Source organism: Pristis pectinata, chromosome 7 (genome assembly GCF_009764475.1).
Source record: "Pristis pectinata isolate sPriPec2 chromosome 7, sPriPec2.1.pri, whole genome shotgun sequence".
Taxonomy (NCBI): Eukaryota; Metazoa; Chordata; class Chondrichthyes; order Rhinopristiformes; family Pristidae; genus Pristis; species Pristis pectinata.
The window spans coordinates 36,793,945-36,821,493 of NC_067411.1; the positions used below are offsets into that span (position 1 = coordinate 36,793,945).

A 27,549-nucleotide genomic window follows, 5' to 3' on the forward strand; every position below is an offset into this window, starting at 1 on the left:
AGAAGTGGAGACTGATGTCACACAGTAGAAATGAAATGGATGCATGTGACTAAACCTCCAATACACCATGGCTAAAAGGTCATTTCTAGTGCCCTAACTGAGAATCTGGAACAGAACCAAACCTCAGGCTTTGACATAAGACAGACCTACATGATAGAAACCTTATCCCAGAAAATTCTGCCATTTTTATTATTTTTTGTTGAAATCTTTTTTATATTTCCTTTATGTCTTTCATTACAAATCTTATATCTGGACATATCATCAAAGCAGATGTATCAATATTTTTGTTATTACATGATTTGACTGGCTAGTTTCCCATGAGGTACTGGCTCTTAAGATGTTGTTTGCAGCTCTTTATACTTATCTACTGAAAAATCCAAATGTATAAGAGAATAAACTTGATCAGCTGATCAGATAATGGTTCCTAAAGTATGTCATAATGGAAATATGTACATGTTAAAAAAGTTATAGATGCACGTCATTAATATTTAAGATCTCCACTGCTTAATTATTCATGATCCATTCATAAAACATAAATAAAAATATATATTAAATGATTTCTATATATCTCAAGCTACAGATACTGATAGCTCTCACTCTTCTGATTAAAGATTTATTCACCAATCAAGCAAGCATGCTAAGGCAATCACTTTGTAAAAATTCAGGCCCATAAAATGTTGCACAATCAAACCTCCTAGTGAGACATCTTAGCTTAAATAAAACTGAAGGACCCAGATTTTGTGGGTCAGAAAGCCAGGGTTTAAAAACTGCATATAGCTCACAGTCAATAGCTTAGATATTGTGGTGTGGACAAATAGATTCCCTCAGGACAGTAAGCAAGGGAATTATTGTGAGTACTCTAAGGATTATTAAATTATTTACAATTTTCTATAAGCTTCAATGTTCTTGCATTTTTAATTTAAAGTTACTTCTCTATCAGATTACAATAACTTGGTTTAAATTGAGCAAAAATTTGCAGATAACTTCCAAATTTTATTAGATTAATGTTTGATAAATTAATACTTGACTGGTAAGTGGCTTGGCATGTTACTTTTAAAACATTATTTAAATACTAATTAATGTAATCCAAACCACATGAAATTGTTGATGAAGAATATTGTCCATATGGCTAGTGCCTGTTATAATTATAAACCATTCCATGAATATCCCAATTTCTTTTCCCTCCACTTACTTTCTGATTCCCTATCCCCTGTTCCAAAGTATTCCTTGGCAAAGGTTACCTTTAGTTACTCTGACCAAGATTCTGCTGAAGCTGCTCCAGAGTTGAAGAGTAAGGTGTATTATGTAAGGTGTAAAGTGTATGAAGAATGAGTATGATGTAACTGTTCTCTGATGTCCTTTCCTTCCATGTCAGAAGAGGCTTTTCTTCACTTAATATTCCTCCCACCAAGACTACATACTAACCCACAGGAAGTCACGAATGAGACTCTACACCTAGTTCCAGATACACATTATGTGTCTTATTCAACCAATTATATATTAAGCCACCAGTTTATTAGCAGCAATGTTACTGATGGTAAATGATATTAATAGATTTCCTTTATCTCTTCTATGAATCAACTCACACATGACATGGAGCAATTTTCTGCCATCATGAATGTGCATATATTGACAAGCATTCTTAAACTTTGGATGTTGGCGACTTTCATTTAGAATATCCTCAACCACATTTCCTCTGTTTACTCTGGCTACACTTCTCACTGCCTCAGTAAAGCAGCCAAAATAATAAAAAAAACCCACCCACCCCTGACATTCTTTCTTCTACCCCCTTCCATTGAGCAGAAAGTACAGAAGTCTGAAAACACGTACCACCAGGCTCAAGGACAGCTTCTATCTCGCTGTTGTAAGAGTATTGAACAGTCCCCAGTATGCTAAGATGGACTCTTGACCTCACAATCTGCTTTGTTATGGCCTTGCATCTTATTGTCTACCTACACAGCACTTTCTCTGTAATTGTAAGATTTTATTCTGCATTCTGTTATTGTTTTCTCTTGTATTGCCTCAATGTACTGATGTGATGAAATGAAATGTATGGATGGCTGCAAAATAAAGCTTTTCACCTTGGTACATGTGACAATAATAAACCAATTTACCATTGTAGAAATTTAGTGATTTTTTTTCTATAATAATCTCAGTATAATACTGAGATAAATTAAATAACATCCATTTCAGCCAAGTTAAATTTAATTAATTAGACCAAAGTAAGGTGTTGCAAATATAATAAAACTGAAAATGAAAACATAAAATGCTAGAGGTACACAACAGGTCAAGGCAGCGACTGGAAAGAGAAAAATGTTAATCTGTTATGGTTTTCTCTCCATGGATGTTGCCCGACCTGCTGAGTTTTTCCAATAATTTCTGTTATTATTTTAATGGGGAATGTATCTTCTGCAGCCTTGTGACCACTGCTTTGGGCCACACTGTTCCTTCAGCAGCACTAACTAAGCCCAGCAGCTGTCTGAGCTGTCATTATTGTTGCATGCTCTGTTGACCTTTATACCAACAGCTGATTTCTCCCATTCAGTGTAATGGGGCTAAAGTCTTTGGCACAAGCCCAGCAGGCCTGAGGGTTGAGACATCTGTGGAAGTTGGCATTGAGCTACTGGACTCCATAAGGACTCCATTAGCAGAGAGCAGGATTGTCCCAAGTCATGCTTAGTGAAGTGTAATGCTCCATTATGGTCTATGCTTAGGAATTGTCCAGTTATGTGCATATTGGCTGGCAGATCTTGATGCATCTCCACCTCAGTTTGATCATTTAGGATAGGGAAGAAACCTCTTTGAAAGCCCATTTTCTTTATGAAACTGTCCCGACAGGAAGTGCAGTATCATTCCATTACAATAATTTTCCTCAATGCTTACGGAACATAACCATGTTTTGTTAGTCTGACTCCACAGTTTTATTAATCCAGCCTTCACATGTTATAAAATCTATCCCATCACTTCACCGAAAGACTGTATCTAGAAGCAATGCTTCTGGCACTCCTTGGAAATAACTGCACCGGTGTTAAAAGCATTGTTGGACCATTTCAGTAACTTTACCGATGCACCACAGAAAACATCCTATCTGGATGTATCACAGCTTGGTATGGCAACTGCTCTGCCCAAGACCGCAAGAAACTGCAGAGAGTTGTGGACACAGCCCAGTGCATCACGGACACCAGCTTCCCCTCCTTGGACCCTGTCTTTACCTCTCGTTGTCTTGGTGTAGCAGCCAGCGTAATCAAAGACCCCACCCACTCAGGACATTCTCTCTTCTCTCTTCTTCCATCGGGTAGGAGGTACAGGAGCCTGAGGGCACGTACCACCAGACTTAAGGACAGCTTCTACCCCACTGTGATAAGACTATTGAACAGTTCCCTTATACAATGAGATGGACTATGACCTCATGATCTACCTTGTTGTGACCTTGCACCTTATTGCACTGCACTTTCTCTGTAGCTGTGACATTTTACTCTGTACTGTTATTGTTTTTACTTGTACTACATCAATACACTCTGTACTAACTCAATGTAACTGCACTGTGTAATGAATTGACCTGTACGATCGGTTTGTAAGACAAGCTTTTCACTGTACCTCAGTACAAGTGACACTAATAAACCAATACCAATACCAGTTATAAACAGGGTAGCTGTGTTCCACAGAGATGTCTATTTTTATAAAATAACATGAATGGAAAATTGTGCAGAAAAAAAAATCCGGTGTGAAGCTCAGCCACTAGGAAGTAACCTAATTGTTCCAGAGGAGAAGAAAATCATATTTCTGATGAGCAGCAAGCAGTTCAGTAACAGAGAGTTTAGTACCCAAGCCCAATTGATGTAATAATGACAGAAGACTTTCCGTCACATGCTTGGCCAACACCAATAGGTGCAGTATTTAAAATTCATTATGAGTGATAACTTTCATATTTCATTGTCCATCGCAATGTCGGAGGAGGACATTTGGCCCATCAGTTCAATGCCAGCAATCCCATCAATCCCATTCCCCCACTTATTTGCCTTAATCTATTCACCCCCACGATTCTCTTTACCAGCCTCCTACAAATTAGGGATAATTTACAGCGGCCAATTAACCTACCACTTGCACATCTTTGGGACATGGGAGGAAAATGGAGCATCCAGAGAAACCCATGCAGTCACAAAGTGAACATGCAAGCTCCACACAGACAGCACAGGTCAAGTTCAAAACTGGGATTTCTGGAGCTGTGTCACAGCAGCGCCAACTGCTGTGCTACTGTGTGTGTGAGACTTCATATAAGTGCATTGGTAACTTCTCTTAAATGCAGAAATAGAGATATTTCTTTCAAAATAAAGGAATACAAAACAGGCCTCATTCCACTCTATAAAGATGCTCACTGTTTGCCAAGATTTACTTCTAATTGATAATTAAGGCTGTGTTCATGGATCTGAGCAGATGGTATAATTACAATCTAAATGTGAATTGAATAATCAACATGTTCTTCTTGAAGTGTAAAGCAGGCCTATATAATATTACCTTTCTTTCTGAGATGACTATAATCAAGAGAATAAAAAGAAACAACACATTATTTTGCAGAACGTCTGACTTTCCCTTTTTAAACATCCGAGAAATACATTTATGCTGCAAGCTCTCAAGAATATCAGTTTACGAACTTACGTGAATAAGTACTTAAAAAAACCAATGAATTAATGGATTAAGTTGCTTCCAAGTGGACACCATGCAAGTTTGGCAAAGAATTTGAAAATAATAATCTGCTCAGTCTGATGGATTAGCAATGTGGGAATGCTTTTTCCCCCAAAAGTATCTCTTGCCATTCCCTTTATTCCAGTAATCTGTGAAAAATTAACAGCCAAGCATGTTTCTATTAATGTTAATGACTTGAGGAGAAACACGATAGTTAGCTGGCCATAGAAGGTAATTGAACTGTGGAATTGCAATGGGACAATATTGGACATGTTCTTGAGCACAAGAGTGCACACCTCCATTTAAAAAAGTAACATTGCAGTACTTCTGCAGGGAAGTGTTCACCTCTTCACTAGTTATTTAACAGCATGTTGTCCCACCGCAGAACTATGGATGAACTAAACTTTACAGGGAACTCTGGTCACAGTAAATGTTTGCAGCTGAACCAACTACCTATGGCCCTGACTCTTGTGAGATTAGTACTGAGTATGTGAATTCAGCAGAGACTTATAGAAACTCAGGTTAGACTGCAGTTCAGGAAGAACATAAAAAATAGGAGCAGGAACAGGCCATTCAGCCCCTTATACCTACTCCGTCATGGAATAAGATCATGGCTGTTGGCAAGACCAGCATTTATTACCCATTTCAATGGATATTAACCATTTCTATGGACGTGAATATGCAGAGAATGGAGGGATATGGACCATGTGCAGGCAGAAGGGATTAATTAATTAGGCGTCATTAGCTTAATTTGTTTGGCACAACATTGTGGGCCGAAGGGCCTGTTCCTGTGCTCTACTGTTCTATGTTATTATGTTCTCCATTCTAATTCCCTGGTTTATGCTCTAACAGAGCTTTACACTTAGTTGAGCATGACCCTGGGACTATCCTGCACTCTGCTAATGGAGACTTTGTGGAGTTCAGTAGCTCAATGCCACCTTCTTGAACTGCTGCAGTCCTTCTGCTGAAATTAATCCCACAATGTTTTTGGGGAAGGAGTTCCAATTTTCCTTTTTTTCAAGTGGTTCAGTTTCATACAATTCAGTAGGGTAGATTTTATCGCTATCAAACAATCAGTTTGGAGTTGTGAATTAACCAATTGATTGTCTAAAATTGATGAGATTTCTATTATAGGCAGCTGATTCGTGACTCTTGCATTAGACAAAGGATGAAAATCTACTCCTTGGATAGGTAAACCAGCAAAAGGTGAAGACAAACAGTGATAAGGAGGTGAGAAATAGAATGAGAATAAAAGTTATAAGAAATACAAAAGCAAATTGTAGGTTGTTTCACAGGAATGCAACAAGGAAGAGCGTAATGACTCCGTCTCTTGCAGTCTGCCTTGATGAACTATATGGTGGACTCCTGATAGAGAAATGGGGATGCATTGAAAGGAACTTTCCACAATTCCCTACATTCAGGATTGGGCTGGAAGATATCAAATGTAGCATTCCTATTCAAAAAGGAAGGGGAAATGGAAATAGAGAACTCCAGATCAAGTAATGTCATGTCAGTTGTTGGGAAAAGATGCAAATCTGTTTTTCTTTAATTTATTTATTTTCAGAATCTGGTTGTTGATGGTAAGGTCAGTATTTATTGCCCATCCATAAGTGGCGTTGAGAAGGCCACGATGAGCTATTTTCTTGAGCCATCTGGTGGATGTCCTTCCACAGAGCTGTTGAGTTAGAAGTCCCAGGATTTAGACCCAGCAAAGATGAAGGGCTATTGATACATTTCCAAGTCAGGATGGTGTGCAACCTGGAGGGGAACCAGCAAGTGTTGGTGTTCGAGTGCATCTGCTGCCCTTAGGTTTCCTGGTGGTTGAGCTCGCAGCTTTGGGAGGTGATCTTGGAGGAGCCTGGGAAGTAATTGCACTGTAGTTTGTACATGGTATACACTACAACCACAGTGAGCCAGAGGTGGAGGTAATGAATGTTTAGAGGGGTGGATGGGGTGCCAATCAATCAGGCTGTTTTGCCCTGGATGGTGTTCAGCTTCATGAGTGCTGTTGGAGTTGCATTCATGCAGATAAGTAGAACATTATTCCACTACAATGTAACTTGGCCCTTGCACTTCTCTGTCCTTCCACCATATAGTCATAGAGTTATACCACGCTGAAACAAGCCCTTCGTAAACAGATTCATCCATGTCGACCATGGTGCCCACCAACCTGGTCCCATTTGCCTGCATTTGTTTCATATCCTTCTAAACCCCTCCTATCCAGTTCTAACCTGGCACAATTTGTTCAGCTGGATTCATGCAATCCCACTGTTGGAGTGCAGTTGGGAAAATGGTTCTTAACAGTTCAGGACTTCTGCATTGGAACACGTAGGCACAGGAATCATAAGCTTGAAGGCATTTATGCAGTCAAATGTCAACACTTTTGCTTGGAACTGCTAGCATTTCCCCACAAAAGTAGGGCCATTAGGGCTTGATGAAAGGGAGACCATGATTGTCAAACCTTCTAAGATTTTCAGGGAAGTGGCAATCAGTGGATGTAGTGAACCTGTATTTTCAAGAGGATATGCCACTTGGAGTTTTTACTCAAGATACATGCTCAGGTGGTTGGGAGCTAATATAAAATATTGGTTAAAGAACAGAAGAATCATTAGGTCATTCTCAGATAACCAGGGTATTACTAACAGGCTGGAGCAGGAATCAGGGCAGAGTCCTCTATTATTTATATGTTAATAAGTGGGTGGCTAAGTTGGTGGCTGATGGAATATGACGTGGGATAGATGTGAAATCATTCACTTGATATTTCTCTCTGGAGGGAAACCATTAACCAGCAGCACTCAGAGGGATACGAGTGTTCTTATATACTGTACGTAAACTTAACATACAGCTCACATAGCAACTGGAAAGGCAAATGATATTTCCTTGTAATATTTTAAAAGATACAAGTGTTCTTGTACACACTTAGGAAACACTTAATCACCTTCAATGCTTCTTCCAACAAGCTGGCTGATTTGGAGAACAGGCTATTGAATACCTGTCCAGATCAATTTGATATAGCAATTCCTGATGCTACCATGTCACTACCTTTAACTCTAGTTGCACAGTTACATGCAATAATAAATTAAAAGAAATGCAGAAAGTTGTATCTAACTCTCCATACAAATTATAGATCAAGTAGTACTCTTGGAATAAAAGACAAAACACTGAAAAGGAAATGATTTTTTCATTCACCCTATTGACTCCATTGTATCCAATGGTAGGGGCATGACTTATATGTATGCCTCACACATGAAATTTACCAGCTTCCAGATAAAATTCAATTTACAGCATCAGCAAGCTGCCAGAGGTAAACACAAAAACCAAAGTCTCTGAGACAGTCTATAAAATAAGTTGATTTGCTGAATAGTTTAGTATATTCTTCTTGGTCCCTCCAAGTTAATGTCAGAAAATTAACACACACCTTCCTGGGGCATTTCTTTTACTCCTGATGCATCACATCTAAAAGTGTCATCTGAATGCTGGAGGGTGGACAGTCATCTTGTGGGATTGTGCTGCAGATTTTTTTGGGGGGACTGGTCTGTCCTATCACTGATTTTGGATGCTTTCAACTGCCCAAGTTAAATCAACTGGGGAAGTTCAACTAGTCTCTCAAACACGTGGTTTTGAAAAGTAATTCACTTTGATGTTTCTAATTTATATAATGGGCAGGGTAAAAGCAACATCAGTTAGCAGTCTCAGGAGAACAGTTCGTTAACTAAAATTGGATTTTCTACCCTTCATTATTTTCTATAAAGAATTTTTGAAGCTGTTGTTTATTGGTATTGGGTTTGGTTTATTATTGTCACATGTACCGTGATACAGTGAAAAGCTTTTGTTTTGCGTGTCATCCAGACAGATCATTCCAGACATACTTACATCAAGGTAGTAAAGAGGAAAAGAGAATGCAGAATATAGTGTTACAGTTACAGAGGAAGTGCAATGCAGGGAGACAAATAAAGTGCAAGGACTACATCAAGGTAAATTGGAAGATCAAGAGTTCATCTTTTAGTGTTTAAGAGGTCCACTCAAGATCCTGATAACAGCAGGATAGAAGCTGTCCTTGAGCCTTGTGGTATGTGTTCTCAAACTTTCTACCTGACAGGAGGGAGGAGAAGAGAGAATGACCAGGATGGGAGGGGTCCTTGATTATGTTGGTTGCTTTCCTGAGAAAGTGTAGACAGAGTCAATGGAGGGGAGGCTGGTTTGCGTGATGGACTGGGCTGCGTTCACAACCCTCTGCAATTTCTTGCAGTCTTGGGCAGAGCAGTTGCCATGTCAAGCTGTAATGCATCCGGATAGGATGTATTCTATGGTGGATCTATCTATGGCAGGCACAGTAGCATAGTGGTTAGCATAATGCTTTACAGCGCCAGAGACCCGGATTCAAATCTGGCCACTGTCTGTAGGGAGTTTGTACGTTCTCCCCGTGTCTGTGTGGGTTTCCGCCGGGTGCTCCGGTTTCCTCCCACATTCCAAAGATGTACAGGTTAAGAAGTTATGGGCATGCTATGTTGGCGCCAGAAGCGTGGCGACACTTGCGGGCTGCCCCCCCAAAATCACTACGCAAAAGATGTATTTCACTGTGTGTTTCGATGTACATGTGACTAATAAAGGTCTTATCTTATCTTATCTTATTACATGGCTTTTTTTGTTTTACTTTCAATTCGATGTGAACATTTTATTTTAAGCAAATGAGAGGAATTGAAGGAAATACATTTATGCTATTGCTTCCAGGTGAACATATTGTGTTGGGAAAAAATGATACAAAAATAATCTTTGTACCCTTTGGCTTCAACAAGATATTCCTGAGAAACAAAAACATATGCAATATAACCAGATGCTAAATAGCAAAGATAGTTTTTTCTTATGAGTCAACAGATCTCATCTTTACTCACAATCTAAAATGCGCATTAGAGGAACCTAACATGTTAAGATTCATTGTGGAACACATATTCCTTGCTAATGGCTAAGTCTGTTAAAATCATGTGGCATTGCACAGAGGAGTGTAGGAACAAAAACTGGACAACCATTCAGAATGGGACTTGTCTGAAGAAGGAAACCCAGGATTTGGAAGCAACAGGACAGATAGCAGGGGTGTCCTTCTCGGATAAAATGTGAGGAATTCAAGGTTGTAAAGGGGAAATCTGATCTCTGCTGCCAGTTCAAACGTAACCACATTTTTTTATTTTTGGCAGTTACACGCCAAACTCCCTCTGTAGACCCAACCAATAAAGCAACTGGGATGGTAATCACGGTCCACATTTACAAAGTAGTGATGATCATTCTACTGCAGGACTATTGCCTTCAGTTGACCATGAAGTGTTGACCTAACCCTCCAAATGGTAGAAAACTAATCCCAATATCCCTTTACTCAAATCTGCACTGTTTGCTCAATATTTGTTTAAAATTATATATATATTTTTAAATAAGAGGCAAATTTGCAAATATCAAGTCCCAGATGTTCTCCCGAAGAGAGCATCACCTGGACACCTCTACCTGTATTCTGTACCGAACAACATAGTTTACTGATGCATTTTGCTTCAGATTGGCTGCTTGAAGGAAGATAACTACAGAATGTTATTTCTGGATTCTATTTGGTTGTACTGCAGCAATTAAATTCAGTGGAGGTAAACCTTTCAAAATATTGCTGGCAAAATGCATGACTAACAACTACTAAATACACTGCCATACTTCATCTTCTAGGAATGTAGGTCATACATCACTGTTGGATGTACATTAATTCACATTTCAGTGTGAGGGCAGCATCTATACATATTCTCTGTCAGGACTACAATGGTCAAGGCTATGAACTGGACTAAGCAAATTTTGCACACTCCCTCTTCTACAACACAAAATCAACAATATGTTTCACACTTATAACAGCCAGGCAACTCATTAACTATTCAAGCACCTGATGAAAATGGTATAATTACAGGTGCGACAAAAGGAGGCAGTTTCTTCTGCTTACACTGATGAAAATGTGTATTGGAAAATCATGAGCACCCATCATTTGGAATGGTAAATGGAATATCACAGTCTCGAAAAAACTGCAGATGTAGAAATTCATTCCCAGCATGAGATGGTCAGATCTGAAAATGTTCCTGGTCCCAATCAAGGCCACAGGTTTCCACCAGGATTTCCCTGAAATCCTGCCAAGACCTTTGTTTCAAAACTGGAGTTAGAAGTATTCTCTCATAAAAAGAGATGATCAGGGCAGTGAAAAGACCCTGGTTCTGTGAAGTAAAATTTCTGTGTTGTCCCACTTCACATGTCCTGGTGTACCACCATAAACTTTTCTATAAAATTAGCATTCATTTTTCACTCAAATGCAAAATATTTCAGATGTGGGAAATCTGAAACAGAAACAGAATTTGGTGGAAATACACAGCAACAAAATTATTTTTCAGGTTGACCTCTTTTCATTGCAGCTTTGATGAGTTGGAGACGTAACAGATTATAATGAACCTGGACAAGGTGGTAGAAAGGTGCGGGGTGGGGGAGTAAGAAACAAAAAGGATGTTCTGTGATGGGGTTGAAAGTAGGAGAGATTAAATGGAAAAGGGGACAATAGTGCAAAGCAAAAAAGTGTGACAATAGGACAAGTAAAGGCAAGAAATATAGGTCTTGAGGAGGTATAAATCGATATCAAAGAATTAATACCGACAGCTTTGTCCAAAACAGTTGGGGTAATGGATAAGATCTGAAATTGCTCAGTGCAGCATTGGGTCCAGATAGGTGTAGAATGCTGAATGAATAGATTAAAATGACAGGTAGCCAAAAGTTTTGGGTCATACCTGTAGACAGTTCAGCAAATCTGAATAGTCCCCCAGGTGTGCAGACATCATCATAAGCAGTGATTACTGGATAATGAATTGAAAGAGGTGGAAATAAATTCTTAAATCATCTATAAGGTGCGTTTGGGATATTCTACAGTGGGACAATAGGAGGTGAAAAGATTGGCATTGCACCTACTGCCATAGTAAGGAGAGGAAATGTTCTGATGAAAGATCATTGACCTGAAAATGAACTCTGTTTCCCTCTCCAGAGTTGCTGCCTGACCTGCTGAGTATTTCTTGCATTTTCTGTTTTAATTTCTGACTTCTAGCCTTTCTCTTTTGGACGAAATGTTGGGAGTGACGAAAGATTGAAGCAGGGTGTTGCTGAGGGAATGAACTTTTGGAACACTGAAGCGGGACAGTCTTGTAGGTTCCTTTGCATTTCTGCTTGCACAAGCAAATAAATTCAATCAACCTTTTAGTCCTCCTAACCTCTGAGATTTCCTCAATTGCAAACGTGCATGTGACATTCTGGAAGTATCCACTTCAGATACTATTTATTCTGGTGTATCATCTTTATCTGTGGGTTGAGTGTCATCTGGAGGCACATATGCCATTCAGCAAAGACTGCATCATAGAAATCATCCTGTAACTCATATCCATGGTCATTGTTTACCTCATGTTCTCAACCCCATCTTCTTGCGTATACTATTGATCTAGGTGAACTTTTTTTCTGACCATTCCCCCCACCACCCCCAACAGCTTCACCATCTCTTCCCTCCCAGTACTTCCCCTACTCCCCATGGCTCCATCCTGAAAATCCTCCATGGCTTGGTGATTGCGGCACTCTTACAGTGCCTGAAGCGTTCTCTCCGGACCTTGTGACTTCTTCTAACCATTCTGCCTCCTCTTTCCTCCTCCACCTGAACATTCAAGTTAACCGCACCTAGTTCAACATTGTCCGCAAACATTGACCCATCAGTATCTCTCCATGAGGGAGTGGAAGGATCATCCTGTAGAAGAAACAACGTCATCCAATGCCTCATATACCTATTGTTCAGCACCTGTTGTCTTCCCTACAATGTAATCCAACTGATCATCCTCTCCATTAGATGCTGATTGATGCAGGAATGTGAAACCATGCCAGATCCCACTGGAAGATGACAAGCTCTGCCGACATGAACTGTATACTATGAGTAGAAACCAGCTCCTCAGGAATGAAAAAAAACTGACCTCAGAAACTCTACTATCCACTCTGTAGAGATGTACAGCCAAGACCAGAAACACTTCCAACCGTGGCTATTAACTTGCAGGAGGAAAGGCTTCAGTCCCAATAGAAAAAAAAAATCAACATGCAACCTCAAGAAGTACTGAGCTGAGACCTCCATGTTTGCATTGCAGCTGTGGGCAGTTGGAGACTGCAGTCCTGACACACTCACTAGCACTACATCAGATTGTTGATGTCCTGATGAATCCCAGACCAGTACATAAAGACTAGTTACCACCTTCTTATGGGCTATTCCCATGGTTATCATTCAGTATGTTTTGCTGTAGAACCTTTTGAATCACCATTCTGTGGCCTCACTTCAGGCAACCTTGACTTCCCCACAATTCATGCCACCTTCTCTAGGAAGCTCTGATGTTCTCACTCACTCCCACCTCTGATTCACTCCAACGTGTGAAACTATATTGTGTGTGAAATCTGGCTGCCTCGAACATTCATGCTCCCCTTCCCCCACTTTGTTCCATCTGCCTCTCATTTTTTTCCTCTCTTTCTTTGACTGCCTTCGTCTATCGTTCACCTGCCACTGTCTCCCAACTCCACCCCCGCTTCCTTCCCCTACCTGGTGCAACCTGCCCATCATCTTTCACCCTTCCTCAGTCCACCAATCACCTTGGACTCCTAATTCATCACTCTCCTTCTCCTCTTTCCCCCTTCTCCTCTTCATATTGGTCAGCTCGCCACTCCACTCTAAGTTCTGATGCAGCGTTTCGACCTGAAACGTCACCAATTCCTTCCTTCTTATGGATGCTGCTCGACCCACTGAGTTCCTCCAGCAGATTGACTGTTGCGAACTATATTCGTATATCTGTCTCAAAGAAACCTCTTTAGAGATGATCCTGGTAAGCTCTACAGCAGTCACCAAAAAAAATCATCAACAAATTGCAACTGAAAAATACCCAGTTCCATTAATCTCTGCCTCCTCATAAGGCAGACACAACAATGCATCCACTGTTGCATTTCTGCTTTAATGTGCAAAGCTCAATGTGATGCTGCAGTGTCACAATTGTGCAGTCACCATTGCTGGAATGATTAACTTTGGTCCAGGAATTGACAGCAATGGTTTACAGTTTACAGAGTGAATTGCCTTCCAATCAGAAGCTTCTGATAATGGAGTAACCTCCCAAAACAATGGCAGAGCCTCTCTCTCCAGCAGCACATTCTATCAATTGCAAATGCTTCTTGCATTTATACCCTCTTTGATGGGAAGGATGTGAGAAACATTTGCAATCAATAGCTCATGGCCTGATTCCATTCCATGAGTAATAACAGCACCCGCCCCCATAAACTGGAGGCAATACGCTGTAGTTGTAATGCCTTCTGCAAGTCACACTGGACAAGGAAGGACGCACTGCCAAGTTCTGCTCTATGTAATGTATAAGCAGTCAATTGCTCTTCAGTTCAGAGCCAGGGGTCCTATTTGCACAAAATTAAAGGAAGTATACAAGGTGGTGGCCAAACTTGGTCAAATCTCACACAGTACACAAACTAAGTGAGTCTGAAAAGATCTGGGAAATGTTACCATTTTGCTACTCCTTAGCCAACTGTTCCTCACCAGTAGTTGTGGCACTACTTGTCTCAAAAACATCTCACCTGTCTCTGCTTCTCCCACCCACAACAATATTACCATCCCCTTCTTGTCATATTTCTCTGGTCTGTGTCCTCACTCACGATCACGACAATGGTTTCAGGAACATTTCCACTCACAGGGTAGATGGCCATACTTGCTCAAACCTCTTGAGCTCTCTGACATAGCCAACGCATCCACCGCCTGCAACTTTCACTGATCTACTTCGAGAATCCTGGTCTCGATTCTCTTCACGTAAGATCACTCTGCTGCTATCCCCCAAGAAGAAGCATCCCAGACTCGATATGAATATAGTGCCTGCAGATTCCTTTGTGTTGCTGCTTACATATGTAAAAACAGAAGCTGAGTTAGAAACAAAACATCCTTTATTAAAAGAAGTAACCTTCAACTAGACATCAAAGTCATGCCATATGGCATGCTAGTTCTTAAAGTTACCCAGACACACTACAGAAATGTTTGTGGTGGTGATATGCTGGAGTTGGCAGAAATAGTGTGGGATGGTTCACTGGTGGGTGGTAGGTGAGAACAAGGTGAACATCATCATGGTTTTGGAAGGACTAATGATAGAACTGAGGGAAATACAATAGGCTCAGTCAAGGGAACCACAATTAACCAGAGAGGAAGGAATTCTCAGTTGAGCAAAAAAGTGTGAAAAGTGGCATCTGCAGATCAGGTGTGATGGATCCAGAGAAAGTTGCATTGAGTCTGTGGAGAAAGTGGGTGGAATTAAATGTAGTTGAGGTAGCTATGGGAGTTAATAGGGTTGAGGTGGATAATGGCCACCAACAAACCTCCAAAATAGAAGAGAGAAGCCAGAGGTGCACTGTGGGAAGGTGGAGTTAGGGTGAAAAGTGCAATAAAAGGTACAGAAATGTTCCAAGGTGTGAGAACAAGAAACCTGACCTGTACAGTCATCAATGTGACTGTAAGAGAGATAACAGGGAGGACATCCAGGTAGAACTGGAACAATGACTGCTCCACGTATCCCATGTAAAGATGACCACAATTGGGATGTATAAAGGCTCCCATCACTGCATCTTTTATATGGAGGACATGAGCGGTTAAAGGCGAATTTGTGCAATATGAGGCGGAAAAGGGTGGTGGTGAAGGGGGCTGATTGTTCCTCTGTTTAAGGCAGAAGTGAAGGACCCTCAGTCTGCCCCGGTGGGATATGCCATGGCGTTTACTAAGGCCACTCTAAATATGTTATTTTCAGTGTGGTACTGAGGAAAAATATACATGAAATTCTAAATGCATTTCAGTTATGTAGAGGGAATAAAAGATGAATAGCTTTAAAATCTGAACCTTTCGAATCTATTTTTTGCAAACTCAGAAACAGTACCCTTTACTGAAGTCAGTAATACAAATTGCAAATAGTTGAGGTCCCAACACTGGTCCTTATGGCCCCAATAGTTACAGGTTGATAACTGCTCATTGTTTTCTGTCATTTGATGAGCTGTTGTTTACTGAACTTTATCTTATATGGCACTTTAATGAATGCTGCTTCACTACATCCACTGCTTCTCCTTTATTCACCTTTCAAGTTACATCCTCGAAGAACTCTAATAGATTTGTCAAATATAAATTCCCTTTCATAAAGCCGAGCTGAGTCAGCTTAATTGCATTATAATTTTTTAAGTGCTCACTACTTCCTTAATAATGAACTCCAGCACTTTTCCAATGGCAGATGTAAGGCGATCAATTCTCTGCTTTCTCTTCCTTCTTGTATAGGGCCATTGCATTTGCAGGTTTCCAATCCGCTGTGACCTTTCCAGAGTCTTCAAATTTAAAAAAAATGTAATTTATGCATCCATTCTCTCTGCAGTTATTTAATTTAGAACCTTAGTATGTGGGCCATCAGCTCCTGTGGATCTTACAGTTTTTTGGGTCCAATTGTTTCCATTGCACTTTCTCCTCTGAAGATAAGGATCGGTTTAGGTTCCTCCATTTGTTTGCCCCTTTCCTACTATTTCTGGTGTGCTTTTGGTGTCTTCCATTTTTAAGCCAGATGAAAAATATTTGCTTAATACCTCCACTTTTTCCTTAATTGCCACTATCAATTCACCTGCCTCAACTTCAAAAGAACAAATAGTTAATTGTGTTACTCTTCTCCCTTTTACTTACTTGTAAAAGATCTTACAATTTTTTAAAATATTTCTTGCCAATTTACTTGTATATTCTGTTTTCAACTTTTCTAAGATTCTCCCAATCTTCAGGCCCACCACAATTCTCTTCCCAAATTATAAGCCAATTTTTTTGACTTAAACAACTTCCTTAACCTCTTTAGTTAGTCACAGATGGATACCTTTCCTGTACAGATTTTATTCCTCAATGGTATATATTTTTGTTGAGATTACTTTAAATATGTGCCACTGCCTATTAATCTAATTCCCAATCCACAGAAGCCAACTCTCCCATCCTTCCTAATTTCAAAGGAGTTTGCAACCATCAAGTGAATGCGAAATTCTATCATGTCCTTACTGCTGTTTTCCCAAAGGATCATTTCCTGAGACCATTAGTTACTCCTGCCCCATTACATATGACCAGATCTAAAACTGCTCACTCCCTGATTGATTTCACATTGTATTGTTCTAAGAAACTGTCTCAAATTTATGAACTCATCCTCAAGGGTACACTTAACAATTTGATTTGCTTGAGCCATGTGAAAAGTTACATCACCCATGACTATTACATCACTTTTGTTACAAGCCCCCTTTATTTGTTGAATAATATTCTGATTCAGGCACATTGATGCCTTTTGTTTTTTTACATAGTTCTTGAAAAAGGGTAAGAGATTTCCACATCAGTGAACTAGGTGGTTTTCACAACAATCCAGTGGTTTCACAGTCATCTAGATCTTACTAGATTTTTATTCCAGATTATTTAATTAAATTTAAATTCCCCAGCTCCTCAGTAAAATTGGAATTGGATGATGAGTTTCGTCTCTGGATTAAGAATAACCACCATATTGCCTTTTCTATATGTACCCAACATTGACCTTTGTTTAGGTCCCACAGCCCTGCTATTAGCAACAAATTACAGAGAAAAAGAAGCATAATCACCCTTTAACTACCTCCAGTTCCTCAGGTTTCACCCAATTACAGGTATTTCCTTTATCCTATCCATTTCTTCTATCACCATCTCTGCAGTTTAAAACCACCTGACCTGCTGAGTGTTTCCAGCACTTATTCATATTGATCTATTTTTAGTTCGCCCGGGTTGTATAACATAAGCACTTATTCCTGTTTTTTTCCAGTCTACATGGCATCAATGATGCCAATTACTAATGCAGCATTAAGCTATTTTCTAAAGATGCTACAGTTGTGCTTAACACCTCAAGTTTACCCCACCCAGGGATGACAATGCCACGCATAACTCAATGGCTATCTGCAGAACAGGGAACTCAGTGCAATATTGCACAGCCATGCATCCGGTTCTGCAAGGAAGTAAATGTCCTCCAGAGGTATCTGCTTCAGAGCTGACTCTGCTATTAGAAGTGGCTTGTCATAGAGTCATACAGCACAGAAACAGGCCCTTCGGCCCACCACGTCCATGCCAACCTTTTACCCATCTACACTAATCCCATTTCCCCGCATTAAGACCATATTCTTCAATGTCTTCAGCAAAATAAGAGAGTGGGGAGGGGCGATCTTTGATGATCTGTTGCATCCACTAATGAGCACCAATGACTCATCCTGTGCTTCCTTTTCTAAATCAAAATACTCTCTGAGGTGTTTGTGTCTGGTCTCATGCTCACTTCAGGTGCTGGTTATGGTGTTGCAAAAAATCCAGCTTCTGAATGTTGAGATTATGTTACATGTGTACAAGGCAGTGGTACACAGGTCAATGTGCACATTGGGGGATAAGTTGTTCATGCATAGGAAAGAGGTTTGATGATGTGGCCCACCATTGTCACTGCTTATCATGAACTTAGGCAGACTCATAGCTCTAGGGCATTATGTACATATTATCTTAATATATACTGTAAACTACTCCTTTCATAAGAAATTTGAGGGAATATTTTAAAACTGATTTACAACCTCCTTGAGTTCAGTTTTATGTTTCAATATATCTAGTCTTACATCTTCCTCATTTACAGTTATCCAAATTCTCCTGTTCTAAATCCTGCTATGCTAACAACGAACTACAAGGTAAATTACATAAGGCAGTGTTACTTTCCTGATGGGACAGCTGACAGGAAGTCAGTTCACCCCAATCTTGTTCACCCAATCACCTGATCAGTAACTATAAAGGCAGTAACCAGAAATCAGCAGCTCTGAGAAGTGGCTTCAACCAGCACCCTGAGACACCTCACATCCTCAAAAGAGGCTGTGTCCAAAGCACCAACTTGTTAAAGTTTATCTAAATAAATTTACAGCAGCTTGTTGAATCAATTCACACAAATTTAATGAAGATATTGTGATTGTGTCCAGAAATGGTACGATATGGTACATTTTCTGCTCTTGACTTTATGTGTCTGTATCTTGGGATGTGGCAAAGTTGTGAAGGCCAAAATTTACTGCTCATCCCCAATGCACATGCCAAGAGTGGTGAGCTAGCATTTTCAATCACGGCAATCCTGGTGGTGAAAGTACTCCCACAGCACTGGTGAGCAGGGAGTTCCAGGAATGATGAAGGAACAATGCTGCTTTTCCAAGTCATTATGGCATGTGACTGGAGGGGCAGGTGCAGGTGTCCTTTATGTCCTTGTTTTTCATTGCACCTAAAATCTTCATCTGGTCCAAATTTCTGATCCATCCTTTGTGTGGGACCCTATATTAACCTCCTACATGTTGGTTCCTATATTGGTTTCAATTATGGACACTGTTAATTTGTAAATGACTTCACAGGAAACTCTTTAGTCTCTCATGTCATCTAATAATTGCATAACTACATCTCCTTTCTCCATTTCTGAAGGAAATTGTACACCTTGCGCTGTTGACAGCCATGACTGTTATTTTACGCAGTGTAACTGGTTGCTCTGCTAGTTTAGCAACATTCCTTCAGATACTTTCCAACAGGCCTTTCAATCATCACATCCTAAATCGTTCAGAAATGAAGTTGACTACAAAAGGCAGAAGTGGCAATTCCCACCTGTGGTACGGTTCCTGTACTAATGCTGACCCCACCAATTTCACACGACCATTACAACTGTTTAGGTATAGATACTTTTATGTGGCTGGTAGCAACTTATCAGAAAGTTCAGACAACAACAGTTTGTTTGACAAAATACTGCCTTTTAAGCACTGCTGAAACTTTATGATGAAGCACTGTAATCACTGGGGTGTAGTCTGAAGGAAGAAACAACATCTTTACCTGGAAATATTAGCCAGCAACATTCAATGAGAGTTCACTTACTTTATATAAGCAGAAATATAGAACTTTAAAGTATCTTATTTACTCAGGAATGAATTTGGGAAGATGGAAAAAACACTACTTTGGAATTTCATGTCACATCGGAAAAAAGGCTGAAAGGCCTGCAGTATTTCATGAGAAACCTGACGTCCTTTATCTATTCCCCAGCAAAAAGAAAAACAAAGCATGTCATTTTTCTTTTATAAAAGGTGTAATATGTCATTTATGGGACAGCCAGGAACTTAACCACATTGTTAATTTTAAAGACAGTGCTTCCTCAACATTAAAATCAATCATGAGATTGATCAAAGTCAAATAGAAAAAAATCCTGACAAAAGTGGGACCAAAGACCAAAATAAACCAGTTTATCAAAGATGTCAGAACAAAACTGTATAATCCACTGTAAAGCCTCCTCTGTTTATAATTCAAAGGTGTTGTTCACAGAACATAAAAGCACTCTTTTCTGATATTGAATACTCAAGATGTAGAACTGAAAAAAATTGTTCATTGTTCAGTGTTTTCGCAATCTAGACATCAGCTAAAGTTTCTGTTGTAAATGAACATTTCCTTTTTACTCATTCTCAAATTTAAGATAATTAGTTATGCATGCAGGGTTTTCTTAAGTGTTTATTTTGTTCCACTCTCACTACTGTATTAGGTTTACAAAGGGAAAGTGAAGATTACATTAATAAGCTTTTGTGATATTTTGTGTTACTCATTTTCCTTGTTATATTCTTCGCTGACTTCTCAGCAAATTGTTTTAGAAAAGAGTGCTGTATGGTGAGGGCCACGTGCAAATTCCCATTTGTTTCCAGATGGGACAGCTTTAATTTAATTTGCTTAAAGACTAAATTCACTGGATTTTCAAGGTGGCTGCTTCTGTGACTGGAATCTCTCATTAGCATGGAGGAAATCTGCATCCAAATTGCAATATTGCTAGATCTTGCCACCGATATTTTCTTCTGTAATCCATTTCCCAAGCAAAGTTAGTAACCAAAAGATTCTACCTTCAGAACAGTCTTCACACTGTGTCAGGCAACGCTGGTGTTGTATCTTGAATTATGTTACATGCTCCTCCTATCCTCTCCCCCACACAGCCTCTGCCAAAGTCATCTGACAGGAAACTAAAGATTAAGTTTGTCCTACCAAAGAGAACAAAGAGCCCACAGAGCAGTGAGCCAGTTTACTGCAGAGTGCAAACTTTCTAATCCACCCCAAATCTTAGGATTTTCTGGAAAGTGTTAATGCAAAGTTGTTTCAATGCTTTAGTATTTTGTCTGTGGATCATCTTTCGACACTTTAGCATTTACACCCACCATTTCCATAAAGGTTAACTTGAAGCACCAAACATAATCATGTGGAAAATAGACTTTATTGATTGCTATGGTCTATTGTTCCCCTTTTTTAAGTCCCTGTAGTTCAAGTTCAATCTGGAATTACATCATGTCTGGTTTCCCTTGGTTACGAGACAGCTTGCGACGTGACCATGATTAGAGAGAAACAAATAATCATCTTCATGTATCAACTCCTCATCTACTCAAATATAAACTTCTTTTCCACAAGGACACCTGAAGTATGCACTGTAGTCAATTTATGGATTATAGTCTAAATTAGATTATCTAATGGCTTCTTAATGGATTATTAATCCACTTGCATTCATATGCATATCTAGGTTTCTTGGATTGAAATTCCTGAGAGGAGTAACTGCAAAATTATATTTAGTTCTATGAAATTTTAATGGATTCAGCTACATTAATCATGTAGGATATTTTCTAAGTACAGTGAGCTGTCTTGGTTGTAAGTTTAATTTTTGTTAAAACAATCAATCTGTTTTTCCTCATACAAAGAACTAACATTTTTTTCTTATTGCACTATATATCAAGTGAAAAGTTTCTGAAAATGTTCCGCAAATCTAAATTGTAGCAGTGACAAAAATAAAAGCAGGAATAATAAGTCATTTAGTCTGCATTTTTTCCCAAAGACTTTGATTCAAGAACACTAAGCAATTTTTTGAGTCTTTCACATACAATTATCGAGTTAAACATCCTCCTCCAGAGTATAGACTGAAACAGCTGCTTCACTGTAAGCTTAATGTAAGTTACTGCAGTAACATAAACTTATGGCAGGAAGTGCTGACCCATGTATTTGCCAGGATAGTCAAACAGAAACATTTATTTTTTTCCAAGAAGAGGAAAAGAAATAAGAGTATTGACGCTACAAGCAAAAGGATTAACCTTTTGAGTACTGAATTTAATTCTATTTTTCATTTGGCTGTGCTTCCCATCACCCAATATCTATAAGGCATCAGTCGCTTGAACAGTCAGAAATCTGAAGACTAACAACAATGAAAGAAAGGCTATGAAACTTCCTACAATAGGACAATTAAATGACAGATTGAGCGCACCACCAAATCATACTTTTTTTCCATGATTTAGAAGAAACTTAAATCCGGCCTAGAACACGCAAATGCTCCTAACAAAGTCTCACACGTTTGGCTTACTTTAAACAAAACTGCCCCATTACTTGACTGTCACTGAACCATGCTGTAATGCACAGTTCTTAAAAAAAGATATTGCACCTGCAAACAGAAACAAACAAATCTATTGCACAGTGGTAAATGACCTCACCAAGATACTTGGAATATGCCTTTAAAATCCCTATACATTACCATCATTGTATAACATTGTACACACATTTACACTCAATAAACAAAATAAGCATAATTTGGCCTGTGATTCAGTCTAAGGAATTTTATAATAAGCAATGCACTCAATACATAATCAATAGCTGTCCTAAATTTTCAAAATGCTGAATTTATAATTGTACTTTAAATTTTAATTTGAAAATACATGATTCTTAATAAACAAAAGAGAAAAATGTGAGAGCCAACAGTGTGGTGCAAAGTGTCGTGTCAATGAACATTTCTTCAAAAGTGTCCCTAATTTACTGGCTGGGGTCTAACTTTGCACACACTTAACAAAAAGTAATAACTTCTCTTCAAAAAAAAAATCAGAATTGTAACTTTTAAGACTGCAGTATCCCTCTTTGCTGCCCTGCATCTGTTCAATTTCAACATCATTAAATGTCACCTTCGCTCTACAAAGAGCTTAATTTTGCTTTCTTGAAGTTGCAATAAGTACTTGGTTTTGCACACTCTATTACAAGTACCTGTACATTTAGAATACACCCACTTGTTTCACTATTTCAAACACACAGGCAATATTCTGAGAATTTATAATTTCCCATCTTTTGCTCTCTTCTATAAAATTCACTAAGTCACCTGGGTCATACACTGGCCTTAACTGAGGTCAATGCATGGTTTGCTCCAGGAACCACTGCTTTGCTGTTGGCTAAGTCCTGGGGTATACATGGCCTTACTTGCCTTTCCTCTCTATCCGGAAACCCCAGGTCTCTGCTGCCCTCCTTGCTATAGGGCAGCTGAGATAAGAGGTTCAGCCGGATGGGGCTGGAACCTTTGAGTCACAAGTGTGAAGTTTCAAATACTGGTGCACCAGTGTACTGTGCTACTTCACTGCAGAGCAAACTAATTATTAAACAAAAAGTTGTTTCTTATAACAAAGAAATTATAAATGTAAATGAAATAAAGAGTATCCTGAGTACCAAACATTAAGGGGTTAAACTTTCTTCTGTGAAAACTTTCCTTTAACAGAAATCCAGTCTTCTTACAATACTCTGAACAGATGTTTTACATTTAATTCTCTGAAGAGGATGGCAGCCATGTTTATATCGAGCAGTGTGGGAAAATACAAGTAGTTTAACATTTCCAAATCCACTGTACTCAAAGTACTAGAAAATACTGAGGTGGGAACTGACTCTTCTGATTTATACCAAATAATAAAGTCTTGATGCTGGACAACAAGAAGAGATAATGCAGCTTCATTTTTGATATGCATGTGTAGATTTTAGAAATATTTAAAATATTACCTTTGCCAAGCAATTCCCAATGTATCGTCACTGGCACTGGGGTATAAATGCCTGCCGTTTTGATTCATGGTCCAGTCACAAATCCTCAGCTGTCAATTGAAACCTATCAGTGAGATTGGGTGTCGAGCAGAACTAGACTCCAAGAATACATGCAAAAAATTCACTTCCATTAAGAAAGGCATTAGTCTGATTAAGATGCAACACAGATTTTAATCAAGAAATATTAGAAAGTCAACCACATTGGTTCAACATTCCAGACAGACAGACAGAGTAAAGGTTAACAAGAGAAAATGTTCACTTAGTTTGCTTTAAGGAACCGTTTATGTAGCTGGAACTGGCAATTCATTTCTTCCAGTCCAGAAACCCTTTGTGTGGAGCTGTGAAGTACTGACGTAGGAACCTACACTGATCTTGGATGGCTCTACAGCAGATCCCTCCAGAAATTTTTTTCAGGAGCAATATTTGGGATCATTAATATTCTTTGTCTGCCTTTTTCTTTATAATGACACCCAGGTTTAGATTCAACTTTAGTGATGGACCCCTGTACTTCTCCATGAAATATCATAGGGTAGATGTGCCCCATATACCAAAAACTGATTCCTTACACTCTATATAGAACCCTGATAAACAGTTGAGAATGAAATACACAATCACAGAAAAAAATCTCACACAATGTAAACTGTTAAGCTTAGAACAAAAAAAATATAACTGAGAAGGTTTTTATATTTGCGTTTACATATCTAAAATTTTACCTTACATACAAACCACACATTTAAATTAGTTTATTACAAATAATACAGATAAAAAGTTCTCTTTAACTTTATAGGATCAAAACATAATTACGTCTGGTTTAATGCATTAGTTATTAAATACTTTAATCGGTACTATTGAAGTAACTTATCAATCATGAAGAGTGTAATATTAGTAGATAATAAATGATGCTCATTGAATTTTCATGTAAACTATATTTGACTTCTTAAAGAAATTTCAAGATTTTAGCTGAGTTTTGATTTTAATTATATGCAGGCAAGTTTCCTAAGAGGCTCTTTATCTCTATTTCCATCAATTAACTGGTTCTTTCCCAATCTCTACTCAGTGATATAATCCATTTAGAATTCATGTGGTAGAATACAAGATATTTAAGATTAAGTGGGAGCAAAAGGGTTATTTACTTCCAGATTCTGATGTGTTTAATAATGCCAGGAAGTCTAAGTAAGTCCTGGCGAAATGTTTATACCCATTTCAAAAGAAGTTCATGCTTTGGAGGGTCCAAGCAGAATTTATGGTTCAGTAAAAAAAAAGATCTTCCACTGATGTTGTATCACTATGAGTAGAGTATGATTATTGAATCATTATGGCAAAGAAAGCCATTTGGCCCGTCAAATCTGTAATGGATCTTTGTACAGTATCTAGTCAGTGCCATTTGGTCACCTTTCGACCTACTTTTTAAAAAAACTTTTAAATGTTTCTCCAGTTCCCTTTTGAAAGCCACAGCCGAATCTGAATCCACTGCACTTTCAGGCAGTGCCATCAAGAAGATGGCCAGTCCTTCTGTAATATCTGCTCCAACTTTTCTCACCTGGATGTATTCCCTTTCAGATATTCATGCTAAGCACAGCCAGTTTTCTCAGTACAGCCTCCTTATCAATTGTCATTGCATTCATTATCTTCCCTTTTTACTGAGAGTACAACAGCATCCTTATCTTTGACAAAGATGAATACAATATACTCATTGGAGTAAATCATGATAGATTTGACCTGCTGTCCAAACTGCTCACCCGTGGCATCTGCCAACCCAAACTGGCTCAGTCTGGACACCAAACCTGGATGAGCAGGATGCAGTGAGGCCTCACAATCAGGTAGACTGCAAGCAGCATACATCTGAGGGCCTGCGCCAATAATGCCTTGGAAATCTTTGACAGCAGCCAATGTCAGGAGTGGAGTCTCACCTTCTGTCAAAGTTGTGAGGCATTTTAAACAGGTTTAAAAATACTCTGATCTTTAGGGACTTGCAAAAAACTAAAATGTTATACACATTATTATAATTATTCAAACTATTTAAACATTTTAAAGAAATGATAAAATGTATTAAACACCACAAAATAATTAAAGATGTTAAAATAAACTAAGTAATAAAAATCTTTTTCCTTGTAATCTCCAGGTTGGCAAACCCATTCAAATCAAAAGGGATTCTGATCCAACACTGGGCTTGAATGTGACACTGGGGAGTTCCAGTATGTTCAGGTTTCACCACTGGATCCCACATGGAACTTAAGAACATCCACATAAGGTCAATAGATACTTCCCTCTGAGTGGCTGCATGCAGGCAGTTGCCAACCAGGCTCACTGTCTCCATGCATAAATTAACATTTTGGACACTAATTAACCCTGTCCTCCAACTTCCCACTCATTTTATATACGTTTGGTTTTCCTTTCATGTTAACCATCAGCCTATTCTCAAATCCTCTCTTTGCCCCTCTTATCTTTCTCTCTTTTCATCTTTAGTCATTTTTTCCCTCATGCTGCATCCACCTTTTTGTTTTCTTCATCATTCACTTTACCTCTTTTGTCACTCAGCGAGCTCTGGCTTTGGCTACTCTAGATGACAACTAAACTATAGTTTCTTCAAAGACCACCTATTGTTCTCTTGTGATTTTACCAATCAATCACCCATAGCAGGCCTCCTCTCATCACAGTGAAGTTCACTCTCTTCCAGTTAAGAAGTTCTGATCTAGATGGCCCCTTGCTAATTTAAAACTGAACAATGATCAGTGTTTCCTTTATGTTCCCCCCACACTTAGTCAACATTGCCCAATTCATTCCCCAGAAACAGATCCTACAATATCTCCTTCCTTGTTAGGATTGAAGCAGACTTCAGAAAATTTTTCCCCTCTCCCACCCCACCCCTTTTCAATTTCAATCTTCTTACTCTAACATTTTCCCAACCAGCACTCCAGTACACGAATCCCACATTATCATCAGCATAGTAGTTCTTCCCACTAGATTTCACCTACTGCCTCCTTGCCCTATGCAATGTACTGTGGAATCTCCAGAATATCTCCCAGTAGAGAAATGGTGCACTTATTGTAACTAAACTTTAACTAGAAGGATTCTGTCCTTGACCCCTCAAGGACATCCTCTTTCTCCATTACTGTAATAATCTTTATCAATCAGTATTGGCACCCAATCCTTCTTTCTTCACTTCCCCTAAACATATTATTTACTGAAACGTTCAGTACTCTTACCTGCTTATTTCAATCCATGTCTGTATCATTTTACTGAGCACATTTTTTGACTTACTCTAAATCTTTGTTCCCATCCAATGCAGGTCCTCCTTGGGATATGAACACCCAACTTATGGACACCCCTTACATACAAACAAGCGCTTGGGAGGCCAGCGAGATGGAGATAAATTCGCTGGCAGCTGCAGGTATCTTCCACCCTGTGGGAATGGGGGTTTCTGTGTGCCCTCGCTCCCCTTTTCCACTTATTTTTTTTCTCTCCCTTTTTTCCCACTTATTTATTCCTTTTCTTACCTGTCCTGTCCTGAAGGTGCTCTTGAATGTTAAGCTACAACTGTTCGTGCACATTAAGTAGTCCTGAATTTGAGCTAGAGTGTAAACCTGGTGTTCAACCATAAGACCATCATAGCCAAGCCCAGTTCTTTAGATTTCACCTTTCCATGCCAGTGAGTTCCCAATTTCAGTCACACGAATGGAAAGCTCCAAGTAGCAACATCAATTAGGAGAGAGGGAAATTCAAAAGCATGTTAATTTCTGGAATACTCATATTCTCCATTGTGTCAATGCAAGGTAGCAACAAGCCAGAACCTTGACAACAGAGGCACATGGCCCAAAGAGATCAGTAAACAATAACTTGAAGCCCTAATATAAAAATATATATAGAATACTTATACAGCACAT

The 27,549-nt window shown here is 39.1% G+C and overlaps 1 protein-coding gene across 6 annotated transcripts in view; it reads right to left on the bottom strand.

Annotated features, from left to right (window-relative positions):
* Positions 1–27,549, bottom strand: part of LOC127572196 (nuclear factor 1 B-type-like) — a 259,368-nt gene that overhangs the window by 18,631 nt on the left and 213,188 nt on the right. For 4 of the 6 annotated variants that reach the window (XM_052019119.1, XM_052019120.1, XM_052019118.1 and 1 more), the window contains one exon: positions 23,627–23,715. The exons of the other annotated variants lie outside the window; for them this stretch is intronic. In XM_052019119.1, the coding sequence (XP_051875079.1) occupies positions 23,627–23,715 (89 nt within the window). The remainder of the gene's footprint in view (positions 1–23,626; positions 23,716–27,549) is intronic. 6 annotated transcript variants of the gene reach the window in all.